The sequence below is a fragment of the Amblyomma maculatum genome, chromosome 4 (assembly GCF_055883805.1).
Source record: "Amblyomma maculatum isolate TAMU_Amacu chromosome 4, ASM5588380v1, whole genome shotgun sequence".
Taxonomy (NCBI): domain Eukaryota; kingdom Metazoa; phylum Arthropoda; class Arachnida; order Ixodida; family Ixodidae; genus Amblyomma; species Amblyomma maculatum.
The window spans coordinates 69,390,464-69,414,552 of NC_139347.1; the positions used below are offsets into that span (position 1 = coordinate 69,390,464).

Here is a 24,089-nt window from a genome sequence, read left to right on the forward strand (position 1 = left end):
CACTTTAGTGGACCAAAGTGCCTCCTAGAATTGTTAGATACCTATATATGACAGATGCAACACCGTAGCTACTAATCTAGGCACCATAAGAACAACGCCAGTAGCTGTCTTTCGTTACAGTGTACTAGAATACTATCCTAGTACACTCTAGTTTCGTCTCAACTAGGGAGCCTACCATAAACGCGACAAAAGCGCCCTCCTGATAACTGCGACCGCTCCCCCCCCCCCCCCCCCCCCCCCCCCCCCCCCTTTTTTTTTTGTTCTGGTTTCTCTATTTTACGTCACGCTGCTCTGCTATGTTTCATCATGAGGGTTCTTTCCGCTCTCACTCTCCGCCTCTCTCGTCGTCTCGCCTCTCTCCATCCTCATCTATATGATCGCTGAGCCAGCTGTGCTGCTGCAAATGTGCTGCGCGCCGGATTGAGAAGCAGTCGTGCGCTTTCGGTGTGGTAACACGTCCTCGCCTTTCGTGCTTCTTTTGCAAGTTTCTGTGAAGAAAAGCTGTGATACCGGTAACCACGCAGTTTGTTAGGTTGTTTACAAGCTCTGTTCACGGTTGGTACCAGTCTGTCACTTGTCGTCGTGAAAAGTGTGAGTGGCCGCCGGAGCGCACCTTACCTCTGCAGGCTTTCGTGTGGTCTTGGTAACTCACTAATACGCCGACTAATAATTAGTTTGCATACTGCATGCCCACCTCTCCAACCTGTTAAAAACCACTGCGCAGTAGCAGAACTTCTTTTGGACCCCTATCCGCTAGAGTTTAAAACGTTTTTCCTTTTGTGTGAGTATTATTCGCAACGTTCCCTGCCAAATTTCGTCAATTCTTGCCAGTTCAGGATGCGTTTCGTTTGAATGCGTTTCGTTTGGATGCGTTTCGTTTGTTTTTGTGCGCATCCAGCGATCGTTCTATTCCATGGAAGTATAGCTACTTTGACTCCGCGAAATGTGGAATAAAACTGAAAACGCACTCGTGAAGAGTACGGAGGAAAGCGTTCTAGGTCTGCGCCGATCTGTAGTCTGAAATTTGGAGCGATAAATTCTTGCTGCCAAGGCCGAAACAGTTATTTACAACTGTGCAGTGCTTTGACGTCCTTGAGAGATGTTTTTCTCATGTCGGTAGCCAAGTCTCGTTGCTTAGCGTTGCGCAAATGTTTTGAAAACTTTCCGTCCCGCGTCACGCTGGGCAGCTGCGACCTCCTCGCCGTCTGATCGTCAGATCATATGCATGCGCCCCACGTGCGCTGTATTTGCTGGCGAGATGCAAACAGAAATACCCAAGAGACTGCAGCCCTATAGCGCCTTCGCGATATTTCTTCTTGCTCGTTCTGCGTGATGTCTAGCCAGGAAGCTCGACGGTGTGGCCATGAGATGTCAGATAGCAGTTATAGTTGCGCAGTGCGCGCTCGCGACTGGGCCCTTAACGGGCGGACGTGAAACCGTGATCTCTCGAGTGCGTGCTAGATAAGCGAAGAGAAATCTCCGTGCCTCGACTCGCCGCGGGGCCTGCCGTATCTGATAGCAAGCAAGCGTCATATCCTAGAAGTGCTGCACTCCGTCTGTTGTTCTTTCGCGGTTTCAGTTACGTTACGACAGTCTTTTACGTGCTTTGGTCTGTGTGCACAGTTTGTTGTCTGGCGTCCCAGATGGCGAGAACCACATGACCGTATTTAATTGTTGCGCTTTTAAAAAATTTTAGATGGGTTTACATAAAAGGAAAGGCGCAGGATCTGTCACACTTTCTCTGTGGGCACCTGAACCGAGCCAGAATGAAAGGGAGGAAGGCGGGAGCGAAAGCGGATAGAGAGAAAGGGGTGCCGTAGTGGAGGGCTACAGAGTAATTTCGACCACCTGCGGGTGTCTACTGTGCGCAAACGCAGGAACACCTCTCCGTTTTGTCGCAGAATGTAAAGTGCCCCATGTTGCTTAATTGTAATGAATCATTCATGCGCAATGTACGTGGTTGATTCATTGCTTTTTTGAAAGCATTGTACCTTATGGGAACAGTATGTGGCGTTATCATGTTCATTCATATCTATTCAGATCATTAAACAATATGCCTTGTTGTAACTGATAAGTAAACAATGAATTGAATGTGTGTCTATCTCCGGTCACTGTACAGCCCTTCTTCAGTACATGTGTACTCTGGCTGACAGCATCCTGTGACCTTGTGCTCAATCTTCACTACAGGCTTCAGGATGCATCCCGGTAAAACAACCAAGACGCGTGAGAACTTTGGTGGATGGGTGCTTCCTGTGGAGCAGATGGACAATCTCCGAAAGAAGCCATACACATACAATGCAAGTGCAGGCTCAATCTTGGAGCTCCTTTTCCTGCAGAGGTAAGTAGCACTAAGTGATGGTGTCTACATGTGTGATGCGATTGCAACAATAATCCATTACATTTCTGGTGTCCTGTGTAACATGTCTCACATGCAGTTTCTCACGTTAGCGTGACCAGTCTGACATATCATAATGAGTTTTATGCTTAAAGAGCGTGCCGCAGAAATTAAATGGACATGAAAGTGTATTCGATGGGAGTACTAAAACACATGCAGTGACTATGCTGCAAGCCTGGCAACATTATGCACAAGGAGGTCTGTCTCATCATGTGTCATTTGTGTACAAAGGTATGTTTTATAGAGATATGAAAATTATTTATGAACTTTTACGGAAAAGAAATGGCTGCAGCTCCTTTTGCAGATCTTTGTTCACTTAAATTCACTCAGTTACTTGCGTAATCATTCATCTCTTGATTTGATTATCTCAGCATACTATCATAAGCTACTACATTATGTGAAAGGCCAACTGGTGCAGGTATGAAGTTCCGCTCTAACCAAGCAATAATAATGTGCCTGCTTATTCTAGAGCTAGTGTGTCTAACTTGGAATCCAAGGGTCCCAGGTGCAATTCCCATTTCAATTGAATGCAGCAATAAATGCAAGGGGCCCAATGGGTTCTCGGCATTGTTGCTCTGTTCGTTGTCCACAAACCTCATTTTCTTATTTAATACGCAAAAATGCATTGGAAAAAAATTAACTATAATTGAAGTCATTCATAATAACAAGGTTTGTGTTATCGAGGCATGCATGTAGATCACAGCTCTGCTGTTATGTCAGAAGATGAGCAGAATCTTGGGGAGGTTTTTAAATTAAACAAAAACATTAACTAGTCACTAGTAAGAAATACAGCTTTTCATTAGGAGTGAATGTTGGTTTAATTTATTATAGTGCTGACTTGCATGTAACAATAAAAATTTTTTTTTTGTCTCGCAGGTTTTGGATGTGGTGCCTGCAGTTTGTGCCTGAAAGAGTAGCCCCATGTGTTCTCACATGTTCAGGACTATTAATAAACGTGTTTTGCTGTTTACTTCTTCTAAGCTACAGCACTGATCTTCGCTCGGAGGTGAGCTTTATTTTTCTTCAAGCTTGTAAGTGCATCTAGAGCATATTTAAAACCATTGTCACATATTTGCTCGTCTCAAAAACGGAACATGTTTTTTGTGATGGTTCTTCAGATCGCTAGAGCGGGACTTTAAGTTGAGCTCTGCTTTTAGAGGTTAACTCAGATAAAGTGAGGAAGCAGCATAACATTGGAAGGGCATGAATTTTCTTTCAAATTCTGAGGTCAAAGTAGCAGATACTCTGGTTGCAATATACTGATAAAAATAATTTTAAATTAAAAGAGACAAAGTATTACATGTACACATGCACTCAAAGAAAAGAGGATGGCGAACAGGTGCCTAACTAGCCTGGCAAAATATGTTGCTGAGATTAAGAAAGCTATGCAGTGGAAATAAATTAACAGCTGAGTGCCCTTGTACTGTGTTCACTTGGGAGCTTATGCCAGCTTCAATATTAATCATACTTTTATTGTCACATAACAATTAAGGACTTCTGCTAGCTTATACAATATGTAGGAGCTTACAGTTTAACCAGCAGCTCCTTTTGTTCTGTTGTATCCTGGTGGCAACCTTTAATAGAAACATTAGTTTTGTTTGTGAGGAAAAAAAGGGGGGGGGGGGGGGGACAGAGCGCACTTATGGTACAAGAAATAAAAAGTGCATTCAGTAACTTTTAAGGAATTTTTTAACGGGGCTGGGGAAAAAAAAAAGAATGGGAAAATTCGGGCTGACCATCTGCATATAAATTCATTGATCATCTTTCATGGTATGACTTGTTCAGGTTTTCTGGCTGAAGAAATAAACCTTGTACAGAGCATATTGTCTTCTGTACAGACAAAATTATGAATCAATAAAAATTTATGCACACCATTTGTGGTTTTGTGTTGCATGACATGATGCAGCAGTTTTCCAAGTTATGAAGTGAAAAAAGGTTACTCAATGGAGTGCACACAGGTTTGTTAAACCACTGCCAACCTCGAAGGCTATGGCTCGTGCAGTCTTAACTTGATGCTCTCAACTGGATGCATAATATCTAGCACCTTGTACCCACTGTGAGGTATACCTCAAACTAATGCATGTGATCTGTTAAGTGCTGGGTGCACACCTTGACTTCATGGTGTATGTTTGCATCAACGACAAGGAAATCCAGTATTTTTGCACAGACAAGGTGTATTCAAAAAATATAATGCAGCTGCTTGAATGAACTGTTGGAAGCTAGAATTTTTAGCAACAGGGCATTCATGATTGAAAACCGATTATACTAAGCTGGTGTGAATGGACAGGGAGACATTTCGAGAAGTCTTTAGCTTTTGTTGCAAATAAACTGTTTTTTTTTTTTTTTTTTTTGCATTTTTGTGTTCTGTTGCACTCTTGCTTGCGCATGCTGCTGTCGTTCTTGCTCCACTTGCCAGGGTGTGCTCGTTGCTCGTTATTTCCGTGCGGTATATTTATAGCCTAAGTGTCCTTCTTGCCTATCGGCTAGCTGAGCAGTTTGTGTTTGGGACAGCAACATGGGGCTTTTTTTTTGCTTAGCTTATGGAGCGACCGTTGCTAGGTAGTACAGGAGCTTGCTTGAGGAAGAATAGTGAGGCTGTGCAACCCTTAGCAATTTAGTCGAGTTTGTTTTTAACCTGCAAGCTCAGCTCATTGGCATTCTTCAGCATGCTAATAGCTGGAAAAGCAAAATTAAACAATGGGAACTAACTTTCTTTTGTTTCTGCATGTTAGGGCCAAATACTGATGAGATGTTAATGTACAGCAAACATCAGAATAGTAAGTTTTATGAGGTCATAATGGTGCCAGTGAGCTTTGCAATGCTGGTTTAGAGAAAGACATGCCTATCAGAGCATCTTTCGTGGTTGTCTTTCCTAAATCTTTGTAAAAATGCAAAGCTGTAAAGATCTAGTTTTCTATGGCTGATAGATCCACTCTTATATGCATCAAAGAGATATACTGTCACAGGTTTAATTATCAGTGCCTTTCCTATGAAACAGAGTAAACTCATCATTTGTGCACAATCTTTATGATTAATGTGAAAGTGCTGACAGTCTATGTCTATTGCATGATCCACTGCCTACTTGTATCTGTACGCTAAACGTTGAACAGCAAGTGCTTCATGAGTAGTGTGTCAGTGCTTTCAACAGGGATTGTGCAAATAATCTGCTCTGCAGCTTTGAATGACTTTGGAAGTTTTCATTGCAGAAAAGCAATGCGTAGGAATTCTCTCATTCTTGTACTGCTTATATTGCTGTTCATAATGTAATAACATATTATTAGGTGTGGAATTTCTGCTTTTTCTATTGCTCAGAAACTCTTCAAAGCAAACATTTTGACTTCTGTTACATGTCTGCTTTATTAATCGTAAAAAAGTATTGTTGCTTGCTAACTTCGATGCTGTGTGTTTAGGATAGTCTTCTCTATGGGGCTTTGTTGCACTAGGTGTGAGGAATATTTTGTTGTTTAATGTATGAATGCATCTTTTTCCATGGCACAGTGGAAGTCGTGAAAATGTCTAGAATTAGACTTAGGATTTATTTTGTATTCATCGAATAAAGTCGGTGCTTTGTTAGCTGTGTCTGTGTGGATGTGAGCGAAGCTCCACATTGTGTGAGCTTAATAACACAATGTGATCACTGGAATGTTCATTGCCACTGAATCTTCCTCATTGGACAGTCACGAGAGCTCAGCTTTCTGTACTGCCCCATGGCAGTGTGACCAAAATGACATACCAGCTACTTACATATTTCCGTATTCTGCTTTTTGGGATATAATTACGTGAAGTATTTAAATGCTAACATGTTGTTAATCTTCTAGACACATGTGTCTTACACACATGCTCTGTCTAGAAGATTAACAACATGTTAGCATTTAAATACTTTTTGTAGTAATTATATTCCAAAAAGCAGAATACGGAAATATGTAAGTAGCTGGTATGCCATTTTGGTCACACATGCTGTGCCTTATTGTCTATGTAGATTCGGACTAACTTTGATTCCGCATTTTGTAAGGTGGCTTAGTCTTTAACTGCTATCGTTTTTATTGATACAGTTTAATGGTGTGACTTAAGGCAATAAATTTAACTGGATATTAAAATGAGACAGGTACATTGAGTACTTACCTGACCAAATAGGGGCTGTGATGAAATATTCATAGTGACTGCCTAATTTTAATAAATGTCTGTTTGCTGCAATGGAAACATTCCATGCATGAATTCTTCCAGAGATCGCATAGCTTTTTTGTTTGGTTAGACTTGTCTAGCATTGTTCGGGCTCAAATGAACAAACTTGGTTGCCATCAAAATCTCCAAAACACGTAACTGATCAGCATGTTTTGGCATAAGTTGTTTTTTTATGGCTTTGATAGCAAAACACACCTCGCCAGTTCATCAGAGTGCATCCACAAATAAAGATACTCTCCTATTCAATTATTCGAGTGAACAAAGCAATGTAAACTCAAAATTACTTCAAACAAATCAAGCATGTTTCCAACCGGTAAAAATTTTTCAAATATTGGCGGGAGACTATAATACGCCCCACCGTATTTTTCTTTGACAACTGCTTCAAAAACTGTGCCTACACGGACGCTGTATACAATCCCACTGCGATCACCATGTTCGAGATGAAATGTTCACAACTCGGTCGGTTTGCATGATGGCGTTCAAAATGCTCATACATGGTCACTAAGACAGGACGATTCGACAGAGCTCAGTCGATTTCACAAAACCTTGCCTCAATGCCTGACCGTGGAGGTCATTGCTCAAAAATAGATCTGTCACCCATCTCAAGTCCTGAGACGTGGCTCTAGTTATTTTTTATTATCAGTAAGGAGAGCTAATATTCCAATATGTATAGCTTGACGGTCATAGAGTTGACGCACCGACCTCTTATCGGGACCTATTAGTGGGGATTAGTGTTGCATTTTATAATGGCTCTAGCTTCAACTCTGTAGAGAACAGCAGCTTATTACTGCTGGAGCTTCGGGTTTTTGCACAGCTGCTTTTTATGAATATTTCCTTGAGTCACGAACATTACTACAGATTCTGTATTCATATTTGATTATTTTGCTGCACTATTTGAATTCGATTCAGTTGGCAAAAAAGTACCATTTGCACACCCCTACCACGTATGCCTAAAGTGTAAAAAAAACTGCCTGCTATTTTGAACTGCATTTGTGCCTGAATCTGCAATGGTATTGACATTCGTTTTCATTGTTAGTGAGTTCCTCATTTCCTCTGCTAATAACTCTATTAAATGATGTAGCTGCGACAGCACATTCCATTGATGTTTCATATCAGTGTACATGGGATGGGAAGGCTATTCACTTCTCTCTAAGGTGCTCTTGTCTAGGGTCTTGTTAATAGATGCCATGACAGTAAAGAGTGCGGAATGTTGGTTATTCATTTCATAGCATTCATAAATTTGTAATTTATGCTGCTCTAGTTCATATATTTTCTCTTTTGGGAGCACGGACCAGCCACATTTGTTCACACTATGAGCATGTGCACAATTGCGCAAAGGAAGCAATACCTGATCACAGTGGTCTGGAAAATTTTTGTGTGCTGTTGCGGCCACATAAAAACACGAGCCACTTGGGAACTGTGGCATTTGTGCCCCTGAACCCAGCAGCTGTGGGAGTTTTCTTGATGGCATGCCATTTATTTACGTGCTCTGGACAGCTGTGACTGGTTTGACTGCATAGTTCAAGGGATTGTTGAAGTTTTTAAAATGGTCTTTTTGCTTTAATGAACGCATGGACTTGATAGAAAGCTTGGTTAATATATTTGTCTACTGCTTTTTGTATGGTTTGAGGTGCAAATAAAAGAGTCATGTTTTTTCGTACACTGTGGAAAGACTTGCCACTACTTCTCCTCATCTGAAAATGGCGGCACACGGGCCGTGTGGAAATGGATGAACACATTGGACTAACGGGCCAAGGGCTGCCCCATGTTCTTTCTCTTTCTCTTTCCCCTTGCCGTCACTCCGGTAACCAGGCGCCATGGTGGACCTTTGTGCTGTGTGCATTGTCGTTGTTCCTGTACCAACTGCTGGACGCACTAGATGGCAAACAGGCCATTAAAGTGCAGAACACCCCCTTGGAGGAAGTGTATGACCATGGTTGTGATGCCCTATCTACTTGTGAGTGTGAACCTGTGCCCTTAACATGCTTTTCTTTTTCTTTTTGCTTTTACCCTGTGTTGGAGGTGGAGGGGAAATTATCGACCGTTCAGTAAGAATATACAAATGAAACTATCTATTGGTGAAAAAAAAATAGCCGTGCTGCCATCCTTGTTGGCATTTCTGAAGGTGCTTAATATTTTTTTTCGCAGAGTTTTTGATATTTAATTCCATGTGAATACATTTGCATTGCATACTTTGGTGTGTTCTTGGTTTCAGGGTGCAGGGCTGTATTAAAAGCTCCTATTTCCAAGCACAGTGTGGCTCTTGCATCATTCTTTTATTGGAATCTCTCATACATGTGGTGTTATTTGGTCAGTGCTTTGTGCTTGCACCAGTAGGGAGTTTTCACTTGCTATATTCTTGCTTTATGGATCCGTAAAGCACTCCTTTTGATAATTTACCGCATCTCCTTTAACCTTTCACTGTTTTTTTGTGATACTGGTTGCATTAATGAAAATAATTTTTGCCACAAATCAGTTTCCTTCTACATTATATGAGACAGTGCATATGTGAATATATTGGTGAAAACAAGGAAATAAATATATCGTGTGTTTCAGTGAACACTTAAAAAAATTACCACAAATTGGCTTTTTCTTTGTTTCAAGCACTGATATGGAGCCTGTTCAGTGGCGCAGTAGTTAGGACGCTTGACTGCTGTACCCAAGGACGCGGGATCAAATCCCGGCCACGGTGGCCGCTGTTAAGTGGAGGTGGAAAGCAAGGCGCTCATATGTTGTGCGATGTCAGTGCATGTTAAAAAGAACCTCATGTGGTTAAAATTTCTGAAGTCCTCTTTACGGCGTCTTTCATAATTTGAGTCTTTGTGGGACGTTTAACTACATAAAACAAACCAACCAAAAACTGATATGCCATCGTCTTGTTCACAGCTTCAAGCTCCTCTTTTGGACTAACCACCCAAATGCAGTAATAAAAGGTTAATTACTAGGATTTTGTTAATTTTCTCTATAATTAAGGGTTTTGCACCATATTGTGCCCACCCCGGCTGAGTTTCTTCCTGCAAGTACCATTATTTTCTATTTTGAACTCTTTATGTTCAGGACTTATTGAAAATGTTCGCTGAAACATCTGGTATATATATATATACTCTTTGCATTAGACAGTTGCATTTGATTTTGTGCAGGGTATTATTTACTATATTAAAAAGAAACTCTTACGGTTGCAGAAGCACAAAAAGATGTCATAATTGTAATGAGACTTGTGAGAATACAGTGCAACATGAGAGTTTGAAAAGGCCGGGCATATTTTGTCTCATGTGCCTTCACATAATTTTGTGGTTAAACATTGTTAGATCAGATATTTGTTTTTCTTAAGCTTATATTCATAAAATATGTTCACCTTGCCCTATTTTGTGTGTGATCTTAAACAGCTAACTTATTTTTTGTGCTTATTTAATTTAAATCATGTTTTTCATACAGCTTTTGATCTTACCCAATGTGGCACTTCAATTATTATCATTTGGCCTGAAATAAGAGTAAGCATTTTTAGTAAAGCTTCCTTAACGTCTCCCTGCAATAAGAAATTATTTGTTTTTGAGCTGAGTGTTTGTGAATTGAAAACAGATTACATTGCTCATTTTTGCATCTTATAATGATATAGTGTAGCAGCTAGGATTGCTTCCTTCTGAAGAATGTAGAGAATGAAAAATGAGGTATGGACCTTTTAACAGTGGCCATCTGCTGCCTCTGTGCTGCCATGTGGGGAATGTGGTACCGTATTGGCAGCTTTAGGATGAAGATTAGCCCACTGTTTAGGGTCTACCATTGAAGCACGTAAGCTGTTGGGAAGCTCCTTTGCACATTTATTATTGCTGTTGCCTTGCATGTGCCTCACTTGGCTGCGTGGCATTTTCAGTCTGGCAAAAAGGCTTTTCTGAGCTTGTTCCTCCACAAGGCTGAGGTGAATAGTCCCCCCTTTCTTCTGGAATGTGTCTATTTTGCCTAGTTCAGGCCATTGCAAATCCATAGTTCTCAATTTTCAGCTCAAAGTAATACACTTTGGATTGCGTTATCTTGGAAGCATTATGCTATTATGCTTACTTAAAATGGACTGTTAACCTGTATATGTGTAAATTCAATACTAGTTTTTTGTTATAATAGTTGTGCAAACCTCTCACTGTTCACACGAAGGCACTGCCAATACCTGCAAGGAGTAACAGGAGTAATAGTTAACTGGAAGCATTACACATAAGGTTAAACTTTTGCAGTCTCAAAGAATAAAGAAGTGTCTTTTACTCATGAGGGTGGGAGATAATTTAACATTACATTTTAATGTTTGTTTTCAATCAGTGACCTGAAGCTGACCTCTTAGTTTCTCTGTTTGGATGCATGTCAGGAAGGTCACAGAGGAATTGCGTCAGCTGCATCAGTGTCTTTTAAGCTACACAGCATTCAGAATTTGGCTCACACTGCTTGCTGCTTGGTTGTTAAGGTGGTGATATAGTATGTGTTGTGACTCTGATATAGCGTTATTTTTTTCTTTTCTGTCTCTCCAGTCTTTGTCACCACATCCATCTCAATAGCCATGCAGTTGGGTGATTCTCCTGTCCTCCTGGTCACTTTCTTTTTTCTATCTGCTGTGGCATTTTACTCCACTCACTGGCAGGACTACATTACTCATGTTATGGTCTTTGGCAAGTGAGTTGCTTTCATGTTCTCAGATTCTTTCCAACATTCACTTTTGCTTAGTTTTTCATTGTAGCTAGTAAGGCGGTGTCTGAAGGTACGTCAGATGGCGCATTTTTGTTTGCTCTAGTATATCGGTTTTCAAAGTCCGACGTGTCACAAAACTTTCTTGTAGGTTCAGCATCGCGGGTACTACAGTGTGTTTTGATCCGCTATTGGTTGTAACAGGGCAAATTTAAGTTAACATGGTCGCACAAGTGTGACTCAAGCAGGGACTAGCCTTACTGCTTTTTTTATGTCCTCCCTTTGCCCATAACGGGGCGATAATTGGCGCTCGGTGCACATACTTCGAGTGTGCAAACCACTGTTTGTGCTAGTACAAGCAAAACAAATGCTACATCTTTTGGTTGTGTAACGGTCGGCACAAATCCAATCTGTACGAGTGGCAACGGTGCTGGATGTGTGCAACCAGAAATGAAGACGCCAATCTGCACCATTGTGGGAATGTGGAGATGTTAGCATGGATAAACTTTACTTTGCATCAGCTCAAGAGTCTCAAAGGCCCAGCGTCCTGTATGAGCAACAAGCAGGATATCTGCATACGTTAGATGATACTTTGGCTATGGGCCTACAGCGACATCTGATTAATGAGAATCAACTGTGTATGTGTGAAGCATTTTTTTGACACTTCATTATAAAAATTGTGGGCTAAGCAGATCTTTGTGCAGTGCTGACATTGTGCTTTTTCTCTCTCCTGCTAGGGTTGACGTCTCCGAATGCCAATGTTCCATGATGGCTACACATCTGTTAACAGCAATCTATGGCCAGAGTCTATGGATGCAAAATGTAAGGGAGCGCTTTGTCTGCATTATGTGCATAACTGTGGCATGAGAGTGTTCATGCTTTACGATTTCATCTATTTCACAGAGTTAAACTCTATTGTGTACTTCTTGGAGACTAGATGCGAAATTCGGGCAAATTCTTCCTCCCGCGAATGAAGGGACACCTTTGGTATTCCTTGTAGAATTGCGTCTCTCATGGCACGCTGCTGCACATATTTGCCTCACCCCGCATAATGCACATTTGTCCTCTGCAGCATTCTTAAGCAATGCATAAGTGCGAATCGAATCAAACAATCTTCACATATTCTTCAATGCTGCCAAGTTAGACTATACATAGAAACTCTTCTATGAACCAAGGCAAAAAAAAAAGAAAGGACAAATTCATTAGTGGGTGCCAATAACATATATTTGGGTGCAAAGCAAATGCGAATAAAACAGACACAAATACAAAATTTCTGAATAATACCAAAATTTTTGCAGTTGGTTGAAAATAAAAAGGAGTGCCTTTACGCAAATTACAGCTGTGAAAAAAAAAATATTATGAAGGAACTGTTTGTGTCCGTTATCAGCATTATTTATGCCTGCAAGGCCCACCAGGCAGGAATATTGCAGTAATATCTTGTTTTTCAACTGTTTGATAATGATTGATGCTAGTGGAAAAAAAAAACAAGTCTAATATTATAGCTTGACTGTTGCACATATGAAAAAGGGAGTTCACTGAATGCCGTCACGAAGCATTGTAAGATGGATCTTTCCTTACTGGAGGACTGGCGTCCATGGTTGATTAATGGTGAGGTAAGGAACTGCCGCAACAAGACAACTCACAAAATGCGCAGAAGAGTAGCAACCTGAGCCGTAGAGATGCAAAATATCTGGATACTTTCAATATATATTTTTTTTCAGCTGTCTTTATGAAAAATTTGAAATTTTGGCAAAAACTAAACATGCGGCTAGAGTGTGGGTTATTTTGAATTCTAAAAAGCACAAATATCAATAATAACTTAGGTTTACTAGATTATGCATTAGCAAGCTGAGACCGTGAGTTGCATATCCAGTGCATATGATATGCACAAATTACTTGCGACAGTACCAAAGGCTGCTTATATGTCGCTGGTCTTGTGTTTTCCATAACTAATGCCACTACCTTATTGGCTCTATAAATCACAGTGTGACAGTTCAAGCCCATTTTCACTGACCGGTAGATTAATGGTTTTCATGTAGCCATGACCAATTCGTTGCCACGAATGTTAGTCTGTCTGTCAAAAGTGTCGGAAATGAAGCATCTCGCAAGGTCTCTATGTGATACACTTCACTCTATGTACTTTGAGCCGAGCTAAGCTACCCTCAAAATGTACTGAGAAACTTGAGTTAAGACAGCATCAATTTGGTTTTGTAGCTCGGGAGTAATACAGCCCAGAAGAGCGACAGCCCTTTTAAATTTCTTTTTTTAAGTGATAGGTCCTGTTCTTTGCCTCAGCAAAGTACCAATTCCCTAGTTTGACTTGGTAAACAACCCTGGTGCTTAGCGTTTCTTTCATTAGAACTTAGCCGTGTAGATTGTTGGGCCATGTGGTGAATCAGCGTTACGAAGAAAACTTTTCGCTAAACAAGACTTGACACTAGGAAGAAACGAAGTTTTCTTCATTGGAGTACATTTCCATGACATTCAGTCGAAATCTTTTACATGGTAGCTATGCCTTGTCAAGCATGTCGCATTAGGAAATCCGTGCTCAACATTACACTACATTCATACTGCTTGCTTTTTTCCATTAGTAGCCATTTTACACACAGAAAGTGCATCCAGACGTTAAACAATGGGCAAACTTTTCTAAGCCAATGTGGCTTTCAATAAACGTTTTCATCATCATCATCATCAGTGTTTGTGACTATATACTTCGCTAATCAACTCTTGTACTATAAGCACTCTATTTCTTTTGTTTGCTCTGTGACATAAATACAGCAAAACTGCACAATTATGTAAGTTGAAGCTTTTGCTTGGTTCCCCTTAAAATTACTGGATGGCTGTGCAAATATATATATCACATGAAATTAATGAATAGCCTTGCCAAAAAGAACCTGTGCAACAAAAAATATCATCCATAAGAAGGCTTGCATTTGGATAAAGCAGTTTTTTACTTAAGCTGCAAGATAAAGCACTAAATCTGGTCTGTCACATTCAGCCTAGCGCCTTTGTGTGATCTGCCTTCTGCCCTCTTTCTCACAGCATGAATGTCTGAAAGACACTTTCTGCCCCTTCTTAAAGGGGTAGAGACTCTGACTTTCCCTTAGTACATTTCTGCTTTGGAATTATGCGCATGACGTAAGTAAGAATTAATCACTGCGCGAAATTTGCCAATGCTCAGTGAATAATATGCAGTAGAATTTCTCCTACCGCACATTTTCAGTTTCAGTAACAAGTGAGTATGAGATCGTGTGAGGCTTACAAAAACTGCAGTATAATAGCTTTCTGCGCTGTTGCTGTCATTCTGGCTTACGCAACAGTAAGAGTTTGCTCAAATTAAAACTACAAAGCAATGAATGTATATAGCAGTTTTTATATGCATCACTTGATCTCATGCTCAGTTACGATGTCGACCTTCGTTCAGCAACCCGAAACCAAAACTGGAACTCCATCATGGCACCTCTTTCTCTATTTCTTCCTTCACTCCCACCTTCCTCTCTTCCCTTCGATGCGATTCGGGTGTCCACAGAGGAGTGTTGACAATCACTACTTCTTTTGTATAAATCAGTATACATTTATATTTTATCTGGAAGATAAAAATATTCAGTAATAAACTATTCAGTGCTGGCAAAGTCCATGTAGTGATCCATGTTTACTAATGGCATGCGCATTGTGCGAAAGTAATATTACACTAGGAAAAATTTTGTGTGACAGGTACTTGACTACTTCGCTGGCTTAGAAAAAATTCTGAAGAAAAATTGTCTGTCATGAGACACACATTTAAGTAGTCATTTGCTCTATAATAAAGGGCTTTAGTAAGTAGTTGTAGTTGTAAAATGATAGATAATGGACTCTATTTGGTGATCAAATCCTCTGGCAGGTACCATCAAAACTCCGAACTACTACTAAGAAGAGTGGCAGATAGTGTCTGTACAAGCCTCTTTTTCTCTTTTTGGATAGTGCTGTATGGTTACAAGCTAGCTGTGCTAATTCTTAACCCTTGCTTTTCTTTTGTTATTTGCACAGATATTTTATGGCATCCAGCTGCGAGAAATCATGATGCTGCTGTCTTTCTGTTGCTTGGCCTTCGCAATCCTGGGTAACATTCGCATTGTCCTTGGCGGCAAGACCCCCCTTGACAGATTTGTCAAGATTCCACGTCGTACAGTATGTAGTTTCAATTCTATGTTCATATACTACTGAAAGAGGATTACATCTACCATGTTTACTATGCAATTAGCCAACTTGCTTTAGGAGTGTATGAAACATTGACTACGAGAATCGTCTCCCACGTGGTGCACTGTTTGTGTCAACAGCCACTTCATGTACTCTTTGCATTTGCCTAAAACATTTTCTTTTTTTGCAAGCATGTTGGTTCTGCTACAGTTGTATGCTCTCCTTTTGGAAGTAGGGAATTATCATAATACAGCGCTGTTTGTGAATGCAATCTCTCCATCTGTTGTATTCGTTGTGTAATCTTGTTGCGTCTGTATTTGCTTCAGGAGCGTACACTATACCCATTGGCAGCCCTTCTGAGCCTCTCCGCCTGCTTGTGGGCCACCTTCAATGCTGGTCTCATGGTTGCCCATCCAGTGATGTTTCTACTCACATACGGCTTTGCTTATGCAAAGATTACTATCAGGCTAGTGGTAAGCCTACTTGCTGACATATTTTTTTTTCTTTATGTATCAGTGACTTTTCATCGGAGTGGCTTCATGTAGGGAGCATGTCTGATTTGGGCTAGAATAATGTGCTATGCGCGTATGTTAGTTGCAATTCAGTTTTTGTGGGAATGCTGCGTGAAATTTTGTCAATATTTTTCATTTGTTATTGTTCAGGATGCTGCACAGTTCCGAATTGTGTTGTCTTTGGCTTACAGAAATTGTGGCTGAAGGTGCTTGGTCGGTGGCTTCCATAGTGGAAAAATTTGTAGGGTACCCTACTGGGCATCGCCTGGCTAACCTCCCTGCCTTTCTATTCTATTTTCTCTCTTGTTCAGCTGTAGAAACGCCAGTTGTTTATGATGCAGTACTGTCATGAATGCTTGAATTGGCACGAAGCTGCTAGCATACTGGTGGCTTCTATTGGCTGGAATTAAAATATATCTATTGTAGTTAATTTCTCTTTTTTTTTATTCAGTGCTAATTTTTTTGTGAAGACATTTGATTTGTGCTCATACATATTAAGTCCACACACTCACTGGTCTGCTTTGCTGCTGAAAAACAAAGTATAATGCTATATTTAGCATGATGCAGAAAATGTGTCTCTACCTCTAGCAGCTGCCTGAACACACACACCTTCATTAGCCCTTGTTTTTTCTAAATCCCCTTTGTATCGGTGTTTGATATTTTTGCCATGCATGTACGAGCCATTTGGAGGCCTTCCTATATACTTCTTCATTGCTGTGTGGCTTCTGAAAATTAGGCTGTGTATTTTTATCTGCTGATTGCTGTGCTTCGCGTTCTGTGGTGTTAGCCTATGAGGCATTGAGCCGTTCGTTGTTCCTTGACGATGTGTGCAGATGACAACAGTGTCCTATGGTGAACTGGATCTCTGGGACAGCAGCCTTGTGGCACCACTCTTCCTCTGCCTCAACGCTCTTCTCAGCGCGACTCCTCTCTCTCTGCCCATCTCGTCGGCACTTATGTGTTCCATGGTGAGCGTGATGTACTCCCCTTGCAAAAGTAGGCCAGAAAGGTGTGCGGATTATGTTTAAAAAAAAAAAGGAAGGAAATTCATACAGCTTCGTGAGTGGTGTGTGCATTATCATGCTGCTGGCAACAAATTTCTAAGGCTGCACAATGTCCTTTGTGCCAACTAAACAAAGTTGCATGAGCGTGCACTAAGGTGGAGATTATCAGGATCATGCAAACAGTGGGCTACCTGATTATTAGGCTTGGGATCTCGTTTTTATGTATTGGTTACCCTCACATAACGAGTCATTTTAATGGATGAAAAAATGCCCATTTGCTGTGCAATGTTAATGCACGATTGCATGTTAAAGAACACCTGGTGGTTAACATTGATTTGGGAATTCTCTACTGACCCGTCCTTTGTGGAGCTTTAGGGCAGGGAGCCCTACATACCTCAGCTTGTGTTTTACTCTTCACTATATGTCTATACGCAGCTCACACTCGATCAGGTGGCACTTTGGTTTGGTTAGGTGTATGGGGTTTAACGTCCCAAAGCGAATCAGGCTATGAGAGACGTCGTAGTGAAGGGCTCTGGAAATTTAGACTTCTCAGGGTTATTTAATGTGCACTGATGTCACACAGCTCACAGGCACTTTGCTTTTCGCTTTCATCGAAAAGCAGCTGCTGCAGCCAGGATTCAATCCCTTATCCTTGGGCACAGCAGTCAAGCGGCCTAAAGACTGCACCACCTCAGTGGCGCAGATGCTACTTTGGACATGAGCACTGAGGGCTCTCTTTTACTAGAACGTCACAAAGCCAGAGTGAGATGGCTGGGCCTCTTCCTAGCTAGGTAGGTGCATCGTGCACATGAAAAGAAATGTTTCGCTTAGCGATTTCAATTATTCTGCCTTTTTTTTTCTGATGCACTATTTGTTGTGCTTGTTCAAGAGTTGAGCTGTTTTTAGTTGTATTTTTTGAGGTGATAGCAATGCTTAGCAACATTAATCAGAGAGAGAAACAAAATCACAGTGCACGAAAGGCAAAGATGCTGCGCCGATCGCTATGGTCATTCAGCATTCACTTGAAATGCGATTAGTCAAAGTACCTCATAGGCGCTAACTGCCACTCGTAATACAAGAGTAACAGCTTAAGTGAGGTACAGGTATGATGAAGCTAAAAACCTGCATGATACAGGAGCTCTAAAATATAAGTGCAGTCTCCCAAACATCTCAGCTGAACAGTTATGGCAAGTGATTGCTGGTTGGTGTACCTTTATTATTAACCTGTCATTTAAAATCCATCACCGACGCATATGTGCTCTCAAGTCAGGTTTCGCTAGTACTTTGCTTGTCACACTGATCTGTAGGCTAGATAAAGCATTGAATTGCTATGTTGCTATCAAGATCTCATGTAAAATGCAGCCTAAATTGAACCTGGCGTTGAGTCCTGCTTATTGCCATCTTGCATTTTAGCGACACACACACATGCAGTGCTGCATGTCTAAATATATATGTTCACACTAATAGAGCACACCAAGCCCTTGGCTGCTGTTTGCCATGAAAAATGCCACCTTGGCCAGAAAGTGATGATTTAAAATGTAGTGTGGCATTGTTCTTTCTTTCTTTCTTTTTTTTTTTTTTCTTAGCGAGCTACAGCCTCGGTGCTAGCGGTTGCAAATTGCTGATGAGGTCATGTTCCCAGTGCTGATGATGATGGTGGCTTTTTAAATCATTTTACCATTGTATACCGGACGAGTTGTTAGTTTCGCATTTAAAGGCCAGAAAATTGCAAAGTTTATCACTAAGTAAATGTGAAACAAATCGAATCTTTCTTTTGTAACACAGACTAATCGCTAACGCCTTTCACGCTTTACAAGTCTTTAGTAATACAAGTCGTCAAGGTACTTTCCTCTCACCTTTACTTTACTCTCTGCCTCTTACAGGTGTATAGCATGATGGACTTCGCACGTTACTTCACTTACGCCAGCTGGGACATGCGAGACGCATTGGATGTTTGGGTGTTTTCCCTCAAATATCCTGTCGGAGATCCGCGATGCCGCAGTGGCCAGGATGGTGTGTATCTCACTGGCTTGAACAATGAAGAGCTGATTAAGGCCCTCTCGTCGTCTGCTTCTTGTGCCAGTGTTGCTCCGTCCAGCACAAAGCAGGATGGAAAGACGAGGCTCCAAAAGTATCTCAAACATGACCTGGGCGAAGGATGCCTTAACTAATGTGGGACCTCAGATTTGCTGGAGAAGAGCCAAGGGTGAGAATGGAAGTCCATTGCTGCAGTTATTGGGTGCCTAGAAGCCTCGTGCTGCGTAGCTAGCTGCTATGGCGACGTGGGAACAGCAAGGCATCAAGTAGCCAGTCGCCAGGCAAAAGCAGCTGCTCACTGGACAAGCGAAATAAGAGGTTGAAGACGCTTTGTAAAAGCAAGTGGAAGAAATCACACTGACATCTGTGTTTTCGGGATACGAAAATTATTGCAGTGCTTTGCAGTTAATGTACAGGCAGAGCCAGTGGCAGGTTTAGACCAGTCAAAGACTACCAGTTTTTCACCCCCCTACTGGCAATATTCCTTTTAAAAAGGGTAGCAAGTAATCATTCACTGCCTATGCTGCCATCTGTTGCCAAACCAAACAAAATGCTTTAGATGAGCCCTTTACCGTACTCAAGAGTGCTGGAAAACACACAACGAGCTGGAAATGACAGTCAATTTAATTAAAGACGAGCCTGGCTCATCCAAGTTCAATCCAAATACTAAAGGCAATGTTTTGAAAAGTATTTGCATCAGCGTTAAGTGTGCATGCGGGAGTTTTATATACTAGCATAAAAGGAGGCTCACATGTCTAGTTTGGAGGCCCTTGAATTGAAATGCAGAGAAATGTTAAAAAGTACATATTATGCAACAGGAGTGCATTTACTGAAAAGGGTGTTTTTTGTCAGAAAAATTGCCCGAGGCTGCACCAACAAAAGGTGCATTGAGCATCAGTTTTGGATGAGTCGGAAGGTACCCACAAAGATGGGCCGCAGGAAATGGAAACATGCTGCCACTTGGATTTGCAATGCAGCTGTCAGCGAAAGCTGAATTATTGCTTCATTGGACTGTGCACACTGCCCCAGAACTTTGCATCATTTGCATATGTTCTTGCTTTCTTTCTGCTTTTTTGTTTCAGCATTGAAAGAGACTCAGCCCATTCAGTCTACCGCACCTATGCATAATAGTGTAGTGATTATGCTTTTTTTACCATTCTATCTTTTTTTTGAGAGTTTTTGTAATTTTTTTTCATACAGTGGGCCTCGATTCCGTGCAGGTATGCAGCCTTATTTTCGAACACTTGAAGTTGTGTGTAAAGCCAGCTGCACTACGGTGTCGTATATGTAATTTTCGATGGTGTCTGTATAAATCTGTGGATCTCATTGCCCTCAGGTAATCAGATCTGTTGGCATATGTGCAGGTCCAGCGTTTGGAATTTTACTATGTTCTCCACACACGTGCAAAACAAGCAATGCTTGAGTTATGCCGTGCATTGTGAACCACACTCTGAATGTGTTGTCAGTTGCCATTGTGTTTATTTTTTCTTTTGGCACATTTTGTTGCTAATGCTGTGTTTTGAATGGCTTTTGAAGGTTATCTTTGAAGGTTATTTTCCCAATTCTTCGGAATAATCATTGTGACGGTAGCCCAATAATCCTTGACTTAGCCTTGGATTGCTGGATAGCTTGGATTGGATTAGCAATATGCCTTGGATGGCTGTAGCATGATGCTAGCCACAGTTGAGCAGCAGCTGAATGAGCTGCAGTTTGGTACAGACTGCAGCTGTCAAGCTGCGGACAAGATCAACATAACCTGTGCTTGTTGTCTATGCACCATTGAACCAGGCGTGAGGTAGATAGTGTTGTAACTAAGGGCTGCTTTGATAGTGGGCTTTTTGTTTGTTTTTACCAGTTATGGAATTTTGCTGTTGAAAAATTCAAACTGGTCGGAAGGTGCGTTAGACATACTAGTCAGGAGGTTGCAGCAGTGTAGTTTTTAGATATGCTGGCTTGTTTGCAAACAGTGCTTTTGTGTACAATGTTTCATTCCATCAGCCTGGTAGGAGCGTCAGTTCTGTTTTCTTTCCCAAGGAAAGGCTGCTATATTTTTTATTAAGCATGGCTTTTTGTGTTTTAACATGCATGTGTACTGCATTGTTCTTACTTTTTTAATTTTAAATGAGGAAAATAATATGGGTCAAGTAAAAAGATTGCCACGATTGCAGGATGCACAGGCTTAAATTTAAATTGGTGATTGAGTGCTGAGAAATTTTAATTCTGTAGTTTTGCTGTCATGTTTTATTTGTCCTCTGCCCAAAAATTTTTAGTAGTTTGAAGCCATCAATTGCAGTTGGTTAGTACTGAGTGTATGGACCAGTGGCTGGCTGCCAACTCTGAACGTGTCAAGGCCTGTTCACACTTGCGACTAAGAGATTTTGCGACTGTTTTGGTCGAAAAGCGACAGTCGCAGGCCATTTAAGCATTTGAGCACTGCTCGATTTTCCAGCTTTGTGAATTCTGGTGGAGCAGCATAGCTGAAGAGAACGGATGTTGGTTATACATCCAGATTCTTATTACCGGTGAACAATCAAGAACGACAATTCTCGTTCCGAATTGGAACAATACAGCAAAGCGACCCGGGGGCTGCCTTGCCAAGTGTCAACATATATTGTGTTGAGTGGCATCCTGGTTGCATGCGACAGCCAGTCGCATGCTTTTCGCGACTTGCAAGTGTGAATGGGCCTCAAGATGTGTTTGAATGCCAGTGAAGGGATCACCGAGAAAGTCATAGTAAAATGCAAAAAGCTAACCAGAGACATAGATTGTGCAACTATATAAGATTATGGATTAAATTTCTCTTATGATATGAGAAAAAGAGCAGTGTGACAAGTATAGAATCGGTTCCATTCTTTTGCCACAACTTTCGAGTTTTGATTACATCAAAACCCTGCTGCTGAGAAAGACGAAATTCCCTCATTGGTTGAGGCAGTGGTGACATCATAGAGGTCAAGCGACCATGGAAGACCAATCACAGAGCACCACCTGCAGGAAGTCAAATTAAAAAATGGCTCCTAATTTTAATTGGCAGAGATGGTGATAATGTTGCAGAGGTCACAGGAAGGACCAATCACAGGTGCCAAATTCAAAAACGGCCCCTTTGGCCCACCTGAAAAATTTGAGGTCCGACCTCAACGAGCAGTGAGTGTAAGGTGATGTGCAGACAAATGCAGCAATGATATCAATTCAAATGCAGAAAAGAAATGCAGCTCAGAACTTGAATATTGTTGCATCCCCTCATAAGTTTGTTTTTAAGTGGTCTCATCATTTTTGCTTGCTATACTAAGTTAAAACACTGAGCTTTTAACCAACTGACCTTGAATTTCACAAGTTCCCAAGTGGGCATAGTTCAGTTTCTAAATTGTACTAGAATGAGTATATTCTGCATCGTTAGTTTTAAGGCAAAAGCCTTTATAGGCTCATGTGTGTCTATCCGTGCGTGTGTCCACGAGAAGTGTCACACTCCTTCGCAAGATTCCGCGGGATACCATGAGATTCCGATTCACATAGATACAAAGCTGACCCTGCTGGGTACCCAGTTCAGGCGTCCGTGCGGCGCCTTTCATTTGGCGCTTCCTTGAACACCGCACCACACAGTATACAGAAGCAGACGCAGTCAAACAGGAATCAGGGGCATTTCAAATTGGTTTACAGGAAAGAAAAGGCGCAGTATCTGTTGCAATTCTCCGCGGACACCTTAACTGAGGTAAGGGAAGCGAGGAAGGTGGGAGTGAAAGAAGAAAGAGGTGCCGTAGTGGGGGGCTGGGAACCACTGTGCTATAAAAGCTTTTGCCTCATCACCCTTTAGGGGTCCAAGATGCCCCCTAGAATTTCTGGCATGCAGCTGTAGAAGCAACAAAAGCAAGATCTTTGTAGGCTCAATAGATGTGTCATAACATTAAAGATCGGGAGATTCTTATATGAGGACTTGGTACAGTGAGTTGGTATTTGTCACCAGTTATTTGTCACCAGTACGGAGAAGTGATAAACTTGTGGGAAGCAAATCAAGGTTGCTATGTAGAGAGAAAGCGCCCAATGCTCTGCTGCAACATCTATAGATAAGTGATGGCAGTGAGAACTGTGTAATTTACAGTATCATTATTTCTCTTGAGTGACCTTCAAGGCAGAAGTGTGCATAATTCATTTTGGTCTTTCTTTCATGGTGGCACTCTGAGTTGACATATCACAAGTTATGCTTTTCACTCTTGCTCAAGTGTTTTAGCTTATGCTTGCAACTCTGATCAGGCTAATCTTATTTATGTAATTTTCTTATCATCTCAAAACCTCGTGACGGTGGCCAGTATCAAGATGTGCTTGTAGTGTCTTTAATACATGCTAGTTTGTCTCATTAGCCAAGAAAAGACCATTCATACAAGCGCTCAGTTTGAAATGATGAAAATGGTGATATCCAAGGTACCTGAGCCGCCACATTTTCTGATGCACAAGTTGCTAACAAAAATAGTGTTTGCTGTTTTAGCAATATTTATTTAGCCCAGCATCCAAATGAATGAGCTGTATTTTCACTTGAACGAAGTACTGTGGCACCATACAAATAAAATAATGGTTACTTTTTGCTCATAACCAGTAAGTGCCAAATGCCATTAAATATATATTCTTTTTAGTATTTCTTCATTGCAGTGACCAAACCGCTGAAGTTTGATGTTGAAAAAGCAAACTTTAGTGCCAGTATAAACACACTTAATGTTCATCATAGAACCTGGTCACATTTTCTAGTTTAGGTGTGTGTACTAAACTTGTGAACTGATTCAAAAAAGGCACTCTTGAGTGCTTTGGAGATGTTAGCCTGGTTATGCGCCTGAGATATGTTACACCAGGACGTTGCTCATGTGTGATATGCAAATAAAGAAGAGAAGTATTGTGATAGATGCCGGATGGACACCTAGCGATATTGTGCATATTTTGTATGATAAGAATTCAAATGAGCACCATGCTATCCTTTTTTACATTGCTTATGTGTGTACGAATGTGTAGTTTTTCTTTCATATCAACGTGTACTGTTGTATCAAGCATTCAACACGACCACCACGGGGCAAAATGCGTTTGTTACTTGTTTCAATAAAATTACATATATTACTGTTTACTGCTGTTTGATTTTCC

At 41.1% G+C, this 24,089-nt stretch overlaps 1 protein-coding gene across 5 annotated transcripts; it reads left to right on the top strand.

The window, feature by feature from the left end:
• Positions 1 to 299: 299 nt before the first annotated feature.
• LOC146191335 (choline/ethanolaminephosphotransferase 1-like) lies at positions 300 to 24,072 on the top strand. 5 transcript variants are annotated; one of them, XM_084601882.1, is made up of 10 exons: positions 300 to 444; positions 2,188 to 2,338; positions 3,272 to 3,401; positions 8,390 to 8,534; positions 11,089 to 11,230; positions 11,980 to 12,064; positions 15,269 to 15,409; positions 15,745 to 15,891; positions 16,764 to 16,898; positions 18,818 to 24,072. In XM_084601882.1, exons 2-10 carry the CDS (start codon positions 2,196 to 2,198, stop codon positions 19,103 to 19,105), a joined length of 1,356 nt encoding a protein of 451 aa, XP_084458008.1. In that variant the 5' UTR covers positions 300 to 444; positions 2,188 to 2,195; the 3' UTR covers positions 19,106 to 24,072. The 5 variants fall into 5 exon arrangements, with proteins under 5 accessions (XP_084458008.1, XP_084458007.1, XP_084458004.1 ...); XM_084601881.1 differs by having other exon boundaries at positions 305 to 512; XM_084601878.1 differs by having other exon boundaries at positions 307 to 591.
• Positions 24,073 to 24,089: the final 17 nt, after the last annotated feature.

What these genes read in the sequence shown, in the direction of transcription:
- LOC146191335 (XM_084601882.1), top strand. Translation starts at nt 2,196, where the DNA reads ATGCATCCCGGTAAAACAACCAAGACGCGTGAGAACTTTGGTGGATGG. An exon ending in TTGTGATGCCCTATCTACTT is followed by an intron (nt 8,535 to 11,088) that starts GTGAGTGTGAAC and finishes CTGTCTCTCCAG; the next exon opens with TCTTTGTCACCACATCCATC. An exon ending in CATGTTATGGTCTTTGGCAA is followed by an intron (nt 11,231 to 11,979) that starts GTGAGTTGCTTT and finishes CTCTCCTGCTAG; the next exon opens with GGTTGACGTCTCCGAATGCC.